The 16,374-nt window shown below is 41.3% G+C and overlaps 1 protein-coding gene across 1 annotated transcript; it reads left to right on the top strand.

Moving 5' to 3' along the window:
- The first annotated feature begins 1,206 nt into the window (after positions 1–1,206).
- Positions 1,207–8,640, top strand: LOC109866120 (adenosine receptor A1-like). Its single transcript, XM_020454702.2, has 2 exons — positions 1,207–1,654; positions 6,580–8,640. The coding sequence occupies exons 1-2, from the start codon at positions 1,314–1,316 to the stop codon at positions 7,205–7,207; spliced, it is 969 nt and encodes a 322-aa protein (XP_020310291.2). The 5' UTR covers positions 1,207–1,313; the 3' UTR covers positions 7,208–8,640.
- The last annotated feature ends 7,734 nt before the right edge of the window (positions 8,641–16,374 follow it).

Raw genomic sequence — 16,374 nt, 5'->3', positions numbered from 1 at the left:
CACCCTACACACTGCCCTGGGAAATTGGGATATTTTTTTAGACCAGAGGAAAGAGTGCCTCCTACTGGCCCTCCAACACCACTTCGAGCAGCATCTGGTTTCCCATCCAGGAACTGACCAGGACCAACCCTGTGTAGCTTCAGAAGCAAGCCAGCAGTGGTATGTAGTGCGTTATGCTGCTGGCCATTCCTTGATGAGAGGCCTTTCAGGTTATGTCGATATAGGACTCGTTTTACTGTGGATATATATACTTTTGTACCTGTTTCCTCCAGCATCTTCGCAAGGTCCTTTGCTGTTGTTCTGGGATTGATTTGCACTTTTCGCACCAAAGTACATTAATCTCAAGGAGACAGTTCGCATCTCCTTCCTGAGCGGTATGACGGCTGCGTGGTCCCATGGTGTTTATACTTGCAAACTATTGTTTGTACAGATGAACAAGGTACCTTCAGGCGTTTGGAAATTGCTCCCAAGGATGAACCAGACTTATGGAGGTCTACATTTTTTTTCATACATCCACAGGTACACCTCCAATTGACTCAAATGATGTCCTTCAGGCGTTTGGAAATTGCTCCCAAGGATGAACCAGACTTATGGAGGTCTACATTTTTTTTCATACATCCACAGGTACACCTCCAATTGACTCAAATGATGTCAATTAGCCTATCAAAAGCTTCTAAAGCCATGACATCATTTTCTGGAATTTTCCAAGTGGTTTAAAGGCACAGTCAACTTAGTGTATGTAAACTTCTGATCCACTTGAATTGTGAAACAGTGAATTGTAAGTGAAATAATCTGTCTGTAAATAATTGTTGGAAAAATGATTTGTGTCATGCACAAAGTAGATGTCCTAACCAACTTGCCAAAACTATAGTTTGTTAACAAGAAATTTGTGAAGTGGTTGAAGTTTTAATGACTCCAACCTAAGTGGATGTAAACTTCCAATTCAACTGTATATGTATAGAAATAAAGGATACACAAAGATGCCATTTGTTTTAATAAAAATGACAGAAAAGTATTACATTTTAGATTTGTTTATATTTACATGATTTCATTAGAATATTTAAAAATAGATTATTTTAGGATGCACGACAATTTAAAATGTGGTTTATTTAAATATTTGTCAATGTGCATATCGTTTAATCCTTTTGCATTTGTTGAAAAGGAAACGGAAGATAAGCATGAAGTTGCAGGGGGTTGTAACTTTTTCAGTGAGCAAATGTACATACTCGACAGTCTGGTCCAAGAAACATTGCTGTAAAATCCTCAGGATTATAGTTCAGTGGATTACAGTAGAATATTACACTTTCATCAGAATGGCTGACAGGATGTCTGGAGGAGAGGTGGCCTACACAGTGCTGGAGGTGCTGATCGCTGTTGCCTGCTGTATGGGCAATGTGCTAGTGATCTGGGCAGTGTGGTTGAGCAGCTCTCTACGGCAGCCCACATTCTGCTTTTTGGTTTCTCTGGCTGTGGCAGACTTCCTTGTAGGTGCTGTGGCTGTGCCAGCGGCTATACTGGTAGATGGAAGAGTGCAGATCTCATTCAATGTCTGTCTCTTCATAAGCTGTGTGGAAATTTTGTTGACATTGGCCTCTGTACTGTTTCTACTAGCCATCTCCGTGGACCGATATCTACGAGTCTTCATCCCTCTCAGGTGAGCTGTCTTCTGACCTAAATACTGTAAATAGTCTGTAATTATTGGGACATTGAAGAATTTGTTCTTCTTTTGTTTGAAATCAAACAATGACATCAACGTGCAGACTGTCAGCATTCATTTGAGGGTATTTTCATGAACCGTCTAGAAATTACATCCCTTTTGTACATAGTCCCCATTTTAGGGAACTAAAAGTATTGGGACACATTCACTTATTTGTGTAATAAAGTAGTACAAATTTGTTGGATGCATTTGCTGTTTGTTTTGGTTGTGTTTCAGATTATTTTGTGCCCAATAGAAATGAATGGTAGATAATGTATTGTCATTTTCAAGTTACTTTTATTGTAAATAAGAATAGAATATGTTTCTAAGTACTTCTACATTAATGTGGACACTACCATGATTACAATAATCTTGAATAAATCGTGAATAATGTTGAGTGAGAAAGTTAGACGCACAAATATCATACACCAGAGTATTCTAACCTCACACAGTTGCAATTTTAGCATGTAAATCTTGGTGGGGCATTTTTTAAATAAAAGTGGGATGCATGCCCACAAAGCCACTACACAACACAACACTAAACAACAAATGAAATGCATGTTAACAATGACAAACGGTGCCCACAAACTGTTAAGGCCTACGTAAAGCTGTCCCAACAGCAGAGTCCCAATATCTTATCACTGCTTCACCTGGCTATCAGCGGAGCCTTGTCTGGCTGTGAAACAGTTCATTCAGCCTCATTTGACTGTCTTTAAAAAAACATAGCTGATATGGTTGACAAATGTGGTTTCTAATGACTATTGAGATGTACAAACTATAGCATAAGGGGACAACGAGGATAAGCGGCAATCCATAATTTCGATTAATGCTCTGTAACATTCTCGCTCATCATTATTCACAATTCATTCAGGATGATCTGTGATCATGGTTGCATTCACATTAACATATAACTGTTTAGAAACATATTCTATTCTTAATTACAATGAAAGTGACTCCAAAAAGACACAATACATTGTAAGGGAATTTTTATGTTTGTGCCTTTCTGATAATTAAGTTCTGTGTTCTATTCATGTACTGTTCTGTGTTCATGCAAGTGACTGATAAAAAAAAATGTATTTCACCTTTATTTAACCAGGTAGGCCAGTTGAGTACAAGTTCTCATTTCCAACTACGACCTGGTCAAGATAAAGCATAGCAATTTGACGCATACAACAACACAGAGTTACACATGGAATAAACAAAACATAGTCAATAACACAGTAGAACAAAAGAAAACAAAAAGTCTATATACAGTAAGTGCAAATGTGGTAAGATAATGGAGTTAAGGCAAAAAATAGGCCACGGTGGCGAAGTTAATACAATATAGCAATTAAAACACTGGAATGGTAGATGTGCAGAAGATGAATGTGCAAGTAGAGATACTGGGGTGCAAAGGAACAAGATAAATAAATAAATACAGTATGGGGATGAGGTAGTTAGATGGGCTATTTACAGATGGGCTCTGTACAGGTGCAGTGATCTGTGAGCTGCTCTGACAGCTGGTGCTTAAAGCTAGTGAGGGAGATATGTGTCTCCAGCTTCAGTGATTTTTGCAGTTCGTTCCAGTCATTGGCAGCAGAGAACTGGAAGGAAAGGCAGCCAAAAGAGGAATTGGCTTTGGGGGTGACTAGTGAGATATACCTGCTGGAGCACGTGCTACAGGTGGGTGCTGCTATGGTGATCAGTGAGCTGAGATAAGGTGGGGCTTTACCTAGCAGACACTTGTAGATAACCTGTAGCCAGTGGGTTTGGCGACGAGAATGAAGCAAGGGCCAACCAAAGAGAGAGTACAGGTCGCAATGGTGGGTAGTGTATGGGGCTTTGGTGACAAAACGGATGGCACTGTGGTAGACTGCATCCAGTTTGTTGAGTAGAGTGTTGGAGGCTATTTTATAGATGACATCACCAAAGTCGAGGTTCGGTAGGATGGTCAGTTTTATGAGGGTATGTTTGGCAGCATGAGTGAAGGATGCTTTGTTGCGATATAGGAAGCCAATTCTAGATTTAATTTTGGATTGGAGATGCTTAATGTGAGTCTGGAAGGAAAGTTTATAGTTTAACCAGACACCTAGGTATTTGTATTTGTCCACGTATTCTAGCCGTCCAGAGTAGTGATGCTGGACGGGCGAGCAGGTGTGGGCAGTGATCGGTTGAATAGCATGCATTTCGTTTTGCTTGCGTTTAAGAGCAGTTGGAGGCCACGGAATGGGAGTTGTATGGCATTGAAGCTCGTCTGGAGGTTAGTTAACACAGTGTCCAAAGAGGGGCCAGAAGTATACAGAATGGTGTCGTCTGCGTAGAGGTATATCAGAGAATCACCAGCAGCAAGAGTAATATCATTGATGTATACAGAGAAGAGAGTCGGCCTGAGGATTGAACCCTGTGGCACCCCCATAGAGACTGCCAGAGGTCCGGACAACAGGCCCTCCGATATGACCAGGCGAGGCAATCATTTGAGAAACCAAGGCTGTCGAGTCTGCCATTAAGAATGTGGAGATTGACAGAGTCGAAAGCCTTGGCTGCACAGTAATGTCTCTTATCGATGGTGGTTATGATGTTGTTTAGGACCTTGAGCGTGGCTGAGGTGCACCCATGACCAGCTCTGAAACCAGATTGCATAGCGGAGAAGGTACGGTGGGATTCGAAATGGTCGTTAATCTGCTTGTTAACTTCGAAGACCTTAGAAAGACAGGGTAGGATAGATATAGGTCTGTAGCAGTTTGGGTCTAGAGTGTCTCCCCCTTTGAAGAGGGGGATGACTGACCGCGGCAGCTTTCCAATCTTTTGGAATCTCAGACGATACGAAAGAGAGGTTGAACAGGCTAGTAATAGGGGTTGCAACAATTTTGGCAGATCATTTTAGAAAGATTGTTTAGCCCAGATGATTTGTAGGGGTCCAGATTTTGTAGCTCTTTCAGAACATCAGCTATCTGGATTTGTGTAAAGGAGAATTGGTGGGGGCTTTGGCGGGTTGCTGTGGAGGGTGCTGGGCAGTTGACCGGGGTAGGGGTAGCCTGGTGGAAAGCATGGCCAGCCATAGAGAAATGCTTATTTAAATTCTCAATTATAGTGGATTTATGGTGGATTTATTCTCCATGGACTTTACAGTGTCCCAGAACTTTTTTGAGTTAGTACCTCAGGATGCAAATTTCTGTTTGAAAAAGCTAGCCTTAGCTTTCCTAACTGCCTGTGTATATTTTTTTCCTAACTTCCCTGAAAAGTTGCATACCACAGGGGCTGTTCGATGCTAATGCAGAACGCCACAGGATGTTTTTGTGCTGGTCAAGGGCAGACAGGTCTGGAGTGAACCAAGGACTATATCTATTCCTAGTTCTACATTTTTTGAATGGGGCATGCTTATTTAAGATGGTGAGGAAAGCACTTTTAAAGAATTTGCCAGGCATCATATACTGACGGGATGAGGTCAATGTCATTCCAGGATACCCCGGCCAGGTCGATTAGAGATTAGAAAGGCCTGCTCGCAGAAGTGTTTGACGGTGATGAGGGGTGGTCGTTTGGTCGCAGACCCATTACGGACGCAGGCAATGAGGCAGTAATCACTGAGATCTTGATAGAAAACAGCAGAGGTGTATTTGGAGGGCGAGTTAGTTAGATTGACATCTATGAGGGTGCCCGTGTTTACGGATTTGGAGTTGTACCTGGTAGGTTCATTGATAATTTGTGTGAGATTGAGGACATCAAGCTTGGATTGTAAGATGGCCGGGGTGTTAAGCATGTCCCAGTTTAGGTCACCTAGTATCACGAGCTCAGAAGATATATGGGGGCAATCAATTCACATATGTTATCGAGGGCACAGCTGGGGGCAGAGGGAGGTCTATAGCAAGCGGCAACAGTGAGAGACTTGTTTCTGGAAAGGTGAATTTTTAGAAGTAGAAGCTCGAATTGTTTGGGTAGAGACTTAGATGGTAATACAGAACTATGCAGGCTATCTTTACAGTAGATTGCAACACCGCCCCCTTTGGCAGTTCTATCTTGGTGAAAAATGTTATAGTTAGCGATGGAGATTTCAGGATTTTTGGTGGTTTTCCTAAGCCAGGATTCAGACACAGCTAAGACATTCGGGTTAGCAGAGTGTGCTAAAAGCAGTGAGTAAGACAAATTTAGGGAGTAGGCTTCTAATTTCATGAATCCTTATCAGTATCTGCAATTTGGCAGTTCACCCAGACCTTGTTTTGAGAACAAATAAAAAATATCTCAGTTTCAAGGTCTCAGCTTTGAGAGAAGAAGCCTTGTGAGGTATTGGTCACATGTTGGGAACCAGTATTGGTCGGTCACATGAATGAAACAAAACGGTAATGATTAATTAATTATGCTAAATCATGCAAATATAACTTGTCTGTGTATAGCCGTATTTAAGACAACTGCTGGGACTGCCCAAGGAGAGCTATGGTGCATTGAGTTGGTAAAGGATGATTAATTTAAGATTGACTTCGAGTCTCCCTGTTAAAAAAATTCCACGACAACAGCATTTTCCATTAATTTCTATTGGGCACAAAATAATCTGAAATACAACCAAAACAAACAGCAAATGCATCCAACAAATGTGTAAAGTCACAAGCATGATGCAGTCACTTCGTTCTATGAATATGGATGAAAATACTTTCAAATTAAAGCTGATAATCTGCACTTTAACCGCATAGTCATTGCCTGATTTTAAATCTCAACTTTTGGAGTATAGAGCCGAAATAAGAAAATAATATTTACTGTCCCAATAATTACGGAGTGCTCTACATTTATCACCTAGCACATTCTCTCAAAGGATCTCCCCTTTGTAATCATGATTATGAAATAGGTGGGTGCGTGCGTACAAAGGAAAGCATCAAGGTTGTCATGTCAGATGATCAGATTCTCTGCTTCAACAGGTACAAGAGGACAGTAACAGAGAGGAGATCTTGGGTGGTGGTGGCAATATGTTGGTTTGTTGCCTTCATGTTGAGCTTCCCACCCATGTTTGGGTGGTACAACCATGACACCTTGTCTCACTCAGGGAACTCAACCACCATCATTTGCCGTTTCCTGGCTGTGATTCCCATGTCATACATCGTATACTTCAATTTCTTCCTCTGCACCCTCACACCGTTGCTTATCATGGCTGTCCTATACTGCTACATCTTCTGTACGATCCGGAAGAACCTGAAGGGGAGGACGGGGAGCGGTGCCCAGTCCCACACCTACTTCAGGAAGGAGAGGAGCCTAGCCCGATCCCTGACTCTGGTCCTGGTGCTCTTCGCCTTTTGCTGGCTCCCTCTGCACTTCATGAACTGTGTTGCCTACTTTGGTAACCCATCAAACATACCCCAACAGGCCTTCTATGTGGGCATCCTCCTCTCCCATGGCAATTCAGCTGTCAACCCGATCGTGTATGCCTTCAAGATCCGCAGGATCCAGGAAGCGTACCTGAGGATATGGAGGAAGTTTGTGTGCCGAGGTGACAACCAGACCACTGAGAAGAACACCAGCAGTAACCCTAGGGTAGCCAGAAATGACTGATGGAGGGGAGTTCATCATTGTGAGTGAGGGACAGTTAGTGACATGTATAGAGTGTGGTAAGAAGTTATAGTTCCAGGATATTATTCTCAAATACTTTGATACGAGTCATTGTAGGGATGCAAAGCAATTTAGAATGTGGTCTATATCTCATATTTGTCTTTATGTATTGTATTATCAGTATAATATAAGCGTGTGTAGATCAGGTAGAGCTAATGTCAAAGTATTTTACTTTAGCATTGCTCAACTGCGTTGGCATATCACAGCAAATTGCGTTTGTTGCAAATGAAACTGATGATGAAAATGGAAAGAGTAGTGGGTGTTTAATTTCATTGATGCATTTCCTTTGTCTGAATGCCATTTCCTCAATCCAAAAGTTTGTCGTTTCTATAATTGTTACCTTCTGTATGTATACAGTGCTTTCCCAGAATTGGAAGTAAGATGTACTATCTCAATGAAGGAGTACTTATCTAATGAACTTTTTTTAATGATTATGGTTATTTTCAACACAACCGTACACAATGTTCTAACACAACTTTTCCCACAAGATTATGTTTAATGTATTTTGTGGTGGTAATGTGCCATCAGGTGACACAGAAAGTATACAAATAGGTCTCCATCAAATTCTTTCTTTATGAAAATACATTTTCTGAGATGAGGAAATCCTCTCTGAAGTTAAGTTTTTATTTCAAAATGGTTTGTAAAATACATACATTACATTTGTTGTAATATACAATTGTTGCAGCTAATGATTACATTGTGTCTATTGATTCATGTATATTAACTGGCAGTACATCTCTACAGTTCCCCTGGTCTTGTCTAAGTACACTAGATGGCAGTACGCAGTGGGATATGTATTACATTATTGCAATATGGCATATAGCTATAGATGAACGCATTGTGTTCCTACCAGAGTGATACAATGGCTGGATATACTCTATCAGACCTCCACTGACCTTCGTAACCACTGGGTATTTTTCCATTAGATCTACATACTTTCGGTTTGGTTCACATACTGTAAACTAGGTCATGTTTTAGTGTTCAAGTCATTGTTATACTAGTAGCATCGCAGCGGTAGATGTAGTTTCGTCCACGGTTGTGGTATGTCTATGCAAAACATTATAATCCACATGACATTATATACAAGATAATGATTATTTATGTACAAGCTAAAGAGTAGAAGCCCTAAAAATAGGAGTAATCTGAGGTCTTGAATTCCTTCAAAATTCAGAGTAAAAGATAGAGGCCAGTTTCATAACTTTATTTAACCTTTATTCTTTCATAGAACCTTGAATAATCGTGACTTGTAACAGTACTACAAGACTGAAAAAACATATTCAGGGCTTGATTTAGGTCTGGAGAACCAACCCTTATACAGTGGGGCAAAAACATATTTAGTCAGCCACCAATTGTGCAAGTTCTCCCACTTAAAAAGATGAGAGAGGCCTGTCATTTTCATCATAGGTACACTTCAACTATGACCGACAAAATGAGAAAAAAACTCCCAGGAAATCACATTGTAGGATTCTTAATGAATTTATTAGCAAATTATGGTGGAAAATAAGTATTTGGTCAATAACAAAAGTTTATCTCAATACTTTGTTATATACCCTTTGTTGGCAATGACAGAGGTCAAACATTTTCTGTAAGTCTTCACAAGGTTTTCACACACTGTTGCTGGTATTTTGACCCATTCCTCCATGCAGATCTCCTCTAGAGCAGTGATGTTTTGGGGCTGTTGCTTGGCAACATGGACTTTCAACTCCCTCCAAAGATTTTCTATGGGGTTGAGATCTGGAGACTGGCTAGGCCACTCCAGGACATTGAAATGCTTCTTACGAAGCCACTCCTTCGTTGCCCAGGCAGTGTGTTTGGGATCATTGTCATGCTGAAAGACCCAGCCACGTTTCATCTTCAATGCCCTTGCTGATGGAAGGAGGTTTTCACTCAAAATCTCACGATACATGGCCCCATTCATTCTTTCCTGTACACGGATCAGTCGTCCTGGTCCCTTTGCAGAAAAACAGCCCCAAAGCATGATGTTTCCACCCCCATGCTTCACAGTAGGTATGGTGTTCTTTGGATGCAACTCAGCATTCTTTGTCTTCCAAACACGACGAGTTGAGTTTTTACCAAAAAGTAATATTTTGGTTTCATCTGACCATATGACATTCTCCCAATCTTCTTCTGGATCATCCAAATGCTCTCTAGCAAACTTCAGACGGGCCTGGACATGTCTGGCTTAAGCAGGGGGACACGTCTGGCACTGCTGGATTTGAGTCCCTGGCGGTGTAGTGTGTTACTGATGGTAGGCTTTGTTACTTTGGTCCCAGCTCTCTGCAGGTCATTCACTAGGTCCCCCCCGTGTGGTTCTGAGATTTTTGCTCACCGTATTTGTGATCATTTTGACCCCACGGGGTGAGATCTTGCGTGGAGTCCTAGATTGAGGGAGATTATCAGTGGTCTTGTATGTCTTCCATTTCCTAATAATTGCTCCCACAGTTGATTTCTTCAAACCAAGCTGCTTACCTATTGCAGATTCAGTCTCCCCAGCCTGGTGCAGGTCTAGAATTTTGTTTCTGGTGTCCTTTGACAGCTCTTTGGTCTTGGCCATAGTGGAGTTTGGAGTGTGACTGTTTAAGGTTGTGGACAGGTGTCTTTTATACTGATAACAAGTTCAAACAGGTGCCATTAATACAGGTAACGAGTGGAGGACAGAGGAGCCTCTTAAAGAAGAAGTTACAGGTCTGTGAGAGACAGAAATCTTGCTTGTTTGTAGGTGATCAAATACTTATTTTCCTCCATAATTTGCAAATAAATTCATGAAAAATCCTACAATGTGATTTCTGTTTTTTTTTTCTAATTTTGTCTGTCATAGTTGAAGTGTACCTATGATGAAAATGACAGGCCTCTCTCATCTTTTTAAGCGGGAGAACTTGCACAATTGGTGGCTGACTAAATACTTTTTTGCCCCACTGTAGTTTAGATTATGTCAAACTCATGCATTCTCTATTAAGTTAATTTCATATTCTTTACTTCCTGCTCTGAGTCGTGAACATATGAGCAGAGGTGTAAAGTAACTCATTACAACTACTCTCGTTACTGTAATTGAGTAGCTTTTCTGAGTACTTTTTTGTTGTTGTATTTTCATTAAAGTAACAGTACTTCTACTTGAGTAATATATTTCAGAACTCTTTCCACCCCTGGTGATAGATAGTTTGTGAGTGAGGGAGTGAGTGGGCGAGGGAAAGAGTATGAATGGATGAGTGAGTGAATGTTAGCCGGTCCCATGGATAAGTAAGATGTAACAGAGGGGTGAATGATGGATTGAAAGGGTGAAAGAATGAGACATGTTTACAGTATGTCTGGAATATGAAGTATATTGAAGTCTCCCAATTTTATTCTTTATGCACTTTATTTTGCATTGCTTAAAGTAACAGTACTCCAACTTGAGTAGGATATTTCAGTTCTCTTTCCACCCCTGCCTACGGGAACCTTCCGGGCGAATGTCTCTGGAGTCCTGCTGCTCCTTGGCCACTAGGTGACGCTAGCAAACTGTAATAAACACACCAGTGCTTCCTCTGTTGCTTTTCCACAGTAAGATTGCATACAATGCAGAGGAATTCAACAAGCAGTTTTCTTTGGAGTTCCTCATCGCTGCGGACGGTCATTGTGCCTCTCAAGGAAGGCAATAGACTGTATAGTTATCACCTGAATAGGATTCTATCCCTTCACAAACTATACAACCTACTACCTCACCTCGCCAGGACACACTCACCTAAGGCTGACGGATGAGGGGGGAATGTCATTCAAACACATACAGCGAGAGGCGACAACACAAACACACTCACCCTAAAGCACACTTTCACTCAAACACAATAGGGCCATATCACAATTGGCCCCAATCGCTGTAAACCAAATTAAGAATTGGCTGGTCTGACAGAGGAAATGTTGCACATCCTCATGTTGTCCTGGAACATTCAGTGAATGGATGTGATATGCTAATTGTTAACTACCCCACAGAACACAGACAGGCTGCAGGCAGGTGTCCAGGCTGGGGAGATGGATGGGACAGCCAGGGGAAAATGGTTTGGCTTCAGGGGTATTGACGATTGGTCTGTCTCCTTAGGAAAGACAGTAGATTGTATAGTTATGTCAGAGGGAGGACATATACCCCACAACTATTCAATCTACTACCTCAGTCTCAAGGACAGGTGCTCAATTTATCATCAACCCGGAGAGGAGGTAAGGACTTCTACTGGGAGAGAAAGAGAAATACAAAAAGAAAGAGAAAGAGAGAAAGAGAGAGAGAGAGAGCATTTGTATGTTTAGTGGTTGATCATTACTGTACATAATAAACACATACACACACCTTTGCATATTTGCATTCAAACAAATGGTCACACATAGACACACACACATTCAGACACACCACAGGACAGTAGATTTAACCAACTTGAATAATCAGGCACAAACAGAAACTCGGCACAAGTCCAGATTATTCAAATGACATCCCCCACTACGGACTGAAGAGTTAGTCTGGTAACAGTTTTATAGGGAATTACCTCCAAGGAGCAATTTTCTCTTTGGTTTTGGCTCTGATGTTTAAACCTGGGCCTGGTTCAACTGCTTTGCTTTGTGTGAGCTGTGGAGCTGAACCCGAGGATTCATCAGTTCATATTAAGGCAATGACAGGTGTGTGTCTGTGTCACTGTGACAGTTATAGAGAACATCAGGCATGTGATCTGATTGCTACGGAATCGCTAAAGGTAGCTTAGGTCAAAAGATGAACAAAATAATAACAAAAGAATGCAGTCGCTACGGAAAGTGTGTTCATTTGTGCGAGTCTAAACGTAACTCACTGGCATTCAGAGAAGTTGGCATGTAATAAAGGAGAGCTGTGCCAGGAATTAGTGCCCATTTTCTTTAGAAACTTGGCTCTTTCCAGCCCTGCAACCTTACGGTAGCTTGCTGTTTAACAGGCAGAAGTAAAAAGCTGAATTTTATCCAGTTGCCTCCCTCTAGCGTGAACAAAGCTGTGTGGATAGCCTGAACAGAGCTGTGTGGATAGCCTGAACAGAGCTGTGTGGATAGCGTGAACAGAGCAGTGTGGATAGCGTGAACAGAGCTGTGTGGATAGCGTGTACAGAGCTGTGTGGATAGCGTGTACAGAGCTGTGTGGATAGCATGAACAGAGCTGTGCTGATAGCCTGAACAGAGCTGTGTGGATAGCGTGAAAAGAACTGTGTGGATATTGTGTACAGAACTGTGTGGATAGCCTGCAAGCAATGCAAAGAAGGAAGGGAACAGGATGAAAACAAAATAGTAGCGCTTTGGCCATTTTAGGGAGTTGCTTGGCACTCTTAAGTGACAACATTTGTGGGGCAGAAACCTGTGAAACTCTCACACTGCTTCTTTCAATTCATTTGATTGGATCTCAGCTGGGTCTGACTGCTTTACTTGTAAAAGGTGACACTATTATGCCCATCTGAGTGGATAAGATCAATGACATTTACAACTTTGCAGCATCCTTCATTTCGAAGAGATGAAGGTGAATGAAAACTGATCAAAGTCCATTGTTTTTATGCTGACATGGTATTTGATAGTGAACTATAAAGATGTTTCTATCATTTCTACCATAACAAGAGAGTCTCAAATGTCCCCCCTAAAACTATGTGGTTGTTTTTCTCAGTGTGGAAGCCATTTCCAGCTCTTTGAAAAAGAGCTCAGTGTTAGCTGTGCCAACTAGGGTTTGAAGTACCAGCTGGGCAGTGCAGCCCACGCCCCCCATGGCCTTGCTTCGGCTGGGTGGGTTGGGCCAGCGCAGGCAGTGTTACGGTAGATGATGGTCAAACCATGAAGAGGCCCCGCCGCTTTGCATAAATTAGCATGTGAACCATAGCCTCTGAAAGGCACCAGGGCAGTTCATTAACATTCTGAATTCCTATTTGGCCTAATTAAGGCAGACAGTGATTGAAATGTTTTGGCAGGCTGCGAGGCAGTGTGTAGGAGTGCCAGGGACTGCTCTGTGGGGGAGAATGAGAAGGCAGTGGGGTAGGGATGGAGTGGAGGTCTTAATTGAGATGTTGAATTAATTAGACGCCAAATAAGAGCCTCTTCTGACTGGTCAGTGTACATAGACGAAACAGACCGAGGGGGACTGATTTCTATTGACAAAAATAAGTGATTAAAGGCTTAGGGTTGAATCCTAACTTGTGAGTCCATAACTTGTGCATCCTAACTTGATACATGAATGTGTTATGAAGTTTACCTTAGTTTGAGGTATTTCGTTCTTCAAGTTAGAGAAAAATAATTCAATTTCCAGGCTGTGAGTATATAATTATTTAGATGTCTTAAGGTCAAATAAGAAATGCGTTTTGAAATGCGTTTTCAGTTGGATTTTGTTGGAGTAACTCCACATTTCTTCGTTGATGATTTTCTGGATGTTTATGAATAATTAACAACACAGCTCGCAGACCGGAAGTTTAACAAGGGAAATAAGATAGTAGTCCATTTCAAAATGGTAAAATATCTTAAGAAAACAAGTGTAGCACATTGGTAACACTTGATCAAAGATAAGGTTGCAGTGATCACTTGTATAGTTTTGGTAGCAAGTTTAGTACGACGTAGCTACACAACCTTTTGCATTCCATTTTTCTATATGAAACCCATCCTTCTGTTTGAAGTGCTGGTAGGCAGTAACTTCCCACTGAACAGTGCTTCATGAGGATGATGGGCCTCGTAGTTCTGGGAGAGGTTTTTGTCAAGCCTGAAGACTGGATACATGACAACAGGTGATGGGATTGACGGTGAGAATCCATAATATGATTGAGTATATTTATATTTGGAAGTGTTTTACCTGTATGACCGTATGACCGTATGTCCTAATTATATAAATACAGATCTGCAGGCTTGGTAGATGTCAATATCATACAAGACAGTGAGTCATATTTGTGCACATAATATATAACCTAGACAAAAACAGGCACATTTAAACTTGGAGAAGAGATAATACTTACAAACATTAAAAAGTTTAAATCAGCAAAAAGCTGGATCCTTATTATCAACTGTTCAAATCCCAGGCTTCTCACTCACTGACTTCATTGGACAAAAGAAAATGGCTGCCGTGGTAAGTAAGAGAGAGGAGCAGTCTTCCTGTCACCTCTCCTGTTCACTTTTTCTGACAAAGACATCATCAGAAAATGCTGTTTCTGTGTTTCGCCTTATAGAAAGATGCCCGGACAGAGTAAAACAACGTCGCAATAACAAACTTGGTTCTAATGTTCCATACTGTGGATTAGCTGGATTACGAATCACTCGCGATTAGTATTTTACCACGAGCACAATACAAAAAATATCTAACATGAGTTGGCAAAGGTCCACGGGGATCGGTAAAACACTGGGCACGACCGAGAGGGAAGAGACTGGGGTAGAATATTGTACGCTTCTCCCTTCAATATCCTGTGCCAAGAAATGGGCATTGTCTGTGTGCCAGGCTGAATCTCAATGAACCAAAAAGCAGTTGATGTAGTGGAGGGAGCATGGCGATGCTCGCCACTGACAGGGAAGGGGGAGGGGAATATTGGCACCGAAGCAATGGGAGTCTGCCATGTAAAAAAACAAAGACGTGCATGTAACAATACCATAACTACTATGGCATCGAACCAGACTTACACTGTCGCAGCATCAGCTAGATCCTGTGCTCAAGTTTTCAATTCTGAGAAATGTCCAGAGAGAGGGGTAGAGCTAATGCAGTAAAAGACTGATCCTGTCTGTGTGCTCCATCCGTTGAGACTATCTGTAACACATCCTGTTGATTTTCCCTCTCTCTCTCTCCATTTGCCAGGAATTTACAATGATCTTCTGCCTAATTAATGTAAACAGTTTTTTCCGCTTTACAATTAGAAACACTTTGTTCGCCTGCCACTTCAGTATGGTAATGATTGAAAAGGAAGTGGCTATTATCACGTTGAGTTCGCCCGTTTACAAGCATCTGCCTCTGCCTGTTTTGAGCCCATTTTATTTAGAACAATAGGTTATTTAGTGTCTGTTTCAAGACACATCCTATCAATTATGAACAATGTTTTCAAGCATGAAATCAATGGTGAAAAAAGCACGTCAATCATTTAGTATTCACATATATCTAACATGGAATTAGAAGAGATCAGTTGATCAATTCACCAGTAGGCAAACAGTGTATGACAGAGTTGATCTGACAATACTGCTTTCAAAAAATGATTTGCTTTAAATCAGTCAGCATTATTAAGCCAGTGTACTGTTTGAGTCAATCAGCATTTACTTCCAATCTTAAGTATGCATGTACATAACCAACCTCTGCAACAACAACAAAAATACCACCATATTGTTCAGTACAGTACTATGGACGTGGTGTGCCTCTCCTTTCCCATAGCCAAGTAGTCAACGTTCAGTGTCTTCCTCGTGTTCATGTTCCAACTCTCCAGTCTACCCTTTCTGCTAATACCAGACTCAGGCTCCACATCTTTTCTTCTCAGTTCAGTTTTCTATTGAGCCGAGTACAGGCGAGTTGAAAAATCCAGCATAGATATACTATATATCCTATTGAGCCTAGTATGGTACCTAAACACTATATGTCTAGACTAAAGCAAGTACACTTTTGTATAGTACAGTAGCCTACTTCTGTTCCCTACATTGACAACGACAGAATTTATTCATCAAGTAAATCGGCTCGATCCTACGATAATGTCCTGGTTGCAAAAATAGCGGGCCCCAAACAGGAAGTATATCTGGTGTTGACCTTGTTTGACTCCATCCTGTGGTCTCTGGAGGCCTCAGTGTAGCGTGGCATAGCAACCCCTATTTGTTGGAGCACTAATAACATGCAGCAACTAACTGCACTAAATCATGAACAGACCTAGATGATTGATTAACGTTTAATGGATACATCTTTCACTTTGTTCAATATTCATCCCCATAGATTTGTTTAAAAGAAAACAAAGAATTTACTATCATACAGGCCTTATGAATATTGATACCAAATTTGACAATTACGGTCTTATACTGAATTCAAGTTTATAAGCTGTTTGGGCCAAAAGGCTCCATAACAGCTTCTACCCCCAAGCTATAAGTGTCACGCCCTGACCTTAGAGAGCTTGTTTATGTCTCTATTTGTTTGGTCAGGGTGTGATTTG

This window comes from Oncorhynchus kisutch, linkage group LG1 (genome assembly GCF_002021735.2).
Source record: "Oncorhynchus kisutch isolate 150728-3 linkage group LG1, Okis_V2, whole genome shotgun sequence".
Classification (NCBI taxonomy): Eukaryota; Metazoa; Chordata; class Actinopteri; order Salmoniformes; family Salmonidae; genus Oncorhynchus; species Oncorhynchus kisutch.
This window is presented reverse-complemented; position numbering and strand designations above follow the sequence as displayed.

Bases quoted from the DNA above. Each gene is read 5' to 3' on its own strand.
- LOC109866120 (XM_020454702.2), top strand. From the start codon at position 1,314: ATGGCTGACAGGATGTCTGGAGGAGAGGTGGCCTACACAGTGCTGGAG. The intron at 1,655-6,579 runs GTGAGCTGTCTT...CTGCTTCAACAG, and splicing joins CGAGTCTTCATCCCTCTCAG to GTACAAGAGGACAGTAACAG.